The sequence below is a fragment of the Carex rostrata genome, chromosome 22 (genome assembly GCF_964058835.1).
Source record: "Carex rostrata chromosome 22, lpCarRost1.2, whole genome shotgun sequence".
NCBI classification, from domain to species: domain Eukaryota; kingdom Viridiplantae; phylum Streptophyta; class Magnoliopsida; order Poales; family Cyperaceae; genus Carex; species Carex rostrata.
This window is the reverse complement of record NC_135939.1, coordinates 7,942,022-7,944,542: the sequence shown is the minus strand read 5'-3', so window position 1 is coordinate 7,944,542 and position 2,521 is coordinate 7,942,022. Positions and strand designations below refer to the sequence as shown.

At 33.7% G+C, this 2,521-nt stretch overlaps 1 protein-coding gene across 1 annotated transcript; it reads left to right on the top strand.

The window, feature by feature from the left end:
* The first annotated feature begins 501 nt into the window (after nucleotides 1-501).
* On the top strand, nucleotides 502-1,983 carry LOC144574219 (uncharacterized). Its single transcript, XM_078324122.1, has 3 exons — nucleotides 502-747; nucleotides 826-955; nucleotides 1,078-1,983. Exons 1-3 carry the CDS (start codon nucleotides 612-614, stop codon nucleotides 1,718-1,720), a joined length of 909 nt encoding a protein of 302 aa, XP_078180248.1. The 5' UTR covers nucleotides 502-611; the 3' UTR covers nucleotides 1,721-1,983.
* The last annotated feature ends 538 nt before the right edge of the window (nucleotides 1,984-2,521 follow it).

Genomic DNA, 2,521 nt, shown 5'->3' with positions numbered 1-2,521 from the left:
CCTACTAATTATTGAAAGCAGCAAATGAACTTTATTTATGTTAATTTGTTTTTAGTGCTAACTATGACTGCATAATGATTGTAAATATAATTTTTATGTAGTACATGATTTAGTGACTGAGTACGTAGACCTCTTGTCAGCAAATAATTAACTGAAATTTGTGGCATTCACGTACAGTAGTAAGACTGATTAAAAAGATAATTTTACATAAATGTTGGGATGATCTAGCAAAACTTTTCATATATATAATCATCAAGCAATAACATTAATTTCACTAATCCAGCTAGCTATATAACCATCATGCATCATGCAATACATTTTTTGCTTTTGTTTTTTCAAAAAGACAAGTGGGCCCATATCCTCTGATGGCTATATCATAAAGATTCTAATACAAGAAAGACAAGAGAAAGAGACCTAAATCAATTCTCACAAACCATATTTTAATATCCATCTTTCACCTTTTGAAACCAATAATACACCCTCTTGATGCCCCTTTTATCTCTTAATCTCCCCTAATTAAGCCTCCAGTAACATCAACTCAGACTTCTCCACCTCAAGAGCTACAATAGAAAGAAGGAGCACAACAACCTAAACATATATAGGAACAGATCATGGGTAGAGCGCCTTGCTGTGACAAAGCTAATGTCAAGAAGGGACCCTGGTCACCTGAAGAGGACACAAAGCTCAAGTCGTACATAGAGCAACACGGTACAGGTGGCAACTGGATCGCCTTGCCACAAAAGATAGGTACATGGCATTCTTTAATCTTACATCTTTCAAACTAAGATATAAGGTTCATGTTACATGAGTTGAATTAATTTGTAGGTCTTAAGAGATGTGGAAAGAGCTGCAGACTGAGGTGGTTGAATTACCTTAGGCCTAATATAAAGCATGGTGGTTTCTCAGAAGAAGAAGATCGTATCATATTAAGCTTATATGTTAGCATAGGAAGCAGGTACTATATATATATATAATCATCAAAACCGATCAAATTTAAGACCAATCACAAATTTTTCATTTCATTTAATAATTTAGATGAGTAAAGAATTATTGCATTATATATATATATATATCTAGGTGGTCTATCATAGCAGCACAGTTGCCCGGAAGAACAGACAATGATATTAAGAACTACTGGAATACAAGATTAAAGAAGAAGCTCTTTGGCAAACAGCGCAAAATGGGGGCACAAAAACAAGATCCAAACATAAAAGAAGAGAACCAAACCCTAGTCATGCCACCTGGCGATGTAAGTGTCGGCGCATATTGGCCTGAACCAGCAACTCCAGTGCAACATGTAGGTCATGAACAAAATGAGCAGATGGATCCGATAAAGAGACTACTATTCAAGCTAGGTGGAACAAACTATAAAACCACTACCGATCCGTTATTTAATCGAGTGCCTGTTCCGTGCATGCAATCTTCCCCAATTTTCGACGAATCTACTAGCTTGGTTTCTCCTCAAGTAGAGATGGCATCACTAGGTGAAGGAGTAATGCATGGTCTTGATACATATTCCAAGGAGATTGAAGAGAGCTTTTGTTTCAATCAGATCAAGTTGGAAGGATTGGAGGGCTTGATAGGAAATAACAATACTATTGGCATGGAGACTAGTGAGTATATGATGAGGTGGGCATGTGACCAAATGAGTTCTACTATAAACCCTATTTCTATGGGGATTCAAGGCTTTGATGAGCAATTTAACTTAAGTGGTATGTAGTAGTTAATCACAAGGCCTTAATTGGTGTGTACATGACATTTATGGACATGGTGAGATGTATATTTTGTTGCATTGGATAAGAGCAGGATGAGTTTTTTTTTTTTTTTTTAAGTTGATTGGTTATAAACTCTACTAAACTAAATTTTTGGTTTAGGATATGCATGTTTATTTTGAAGTTTATTTGGAATGTTAATTTGTTGGTGGTGATTGTTTCTTTTTAATTATGTGCTACTTTAATTACTCTCTTGGAGGTATATATACTGATAAATTATGTTCATTTAAATTTATCAACATAAGGTTAATTGATTAATTTATCATTACCAACTTAATGTGATTCTGTTTCTTCGCCAATTATTCAAGTTGCAAGCATATTTATTTGTTCGAGACTGACCAAAATTAAACTTCATATATACCTTTCTTTGATTTCATTACATACATGTTGTTCAAGTCAGTCATATAGTACATTATTATTTCAGTGATGTTGGTTTATTGTATTTATATTTTATAATATTGTCTTAACCAGTTATGTTAGAATTTAATTATATTTATAATCAAAGCTCTTAACAATCAATTGTATATATAGTTTGATTATATGCCGGCATTGACCGTTGAACGGAAGCCTCTAGACCATTAATTTTTTTAACAATTAAGTTTTCTTGCAATCAATACAGAATCGTGCATATTTTTAAGGTAAATTAATATGGATCAAGCCTAGGGCTGCAAATGAATCAAATCGAATCGAACTTAATTCAGTTTGATCTCGAACTAATTTTGAACCGATTGGTTCGAAATTGAAGCAGA

Bases quoted from the DNA above. Each gene is read 5' to 3' on its own strand.
- LOC144574219 (XM_078324122.1), top strand. From the start codon at position 612: ATGGGTAGAGCGCCTTGCTGTGACAAAGCTAATGTCAAGAAGGGACCC. The intron at 748-825 runs GTACATGGCATT...ATTAATTTGTAG, and splicing joins CGCCTTGCCACAAAAGATAG to GTCTTAAGAGATGTGGAAAG. The intron at 956-1,077 runs GTACTATATATA...ATATATATCTAG, and splicing joins TATGTTAGCATAGGAAGCAG to GTGGTCTATCATAGCAGCAC.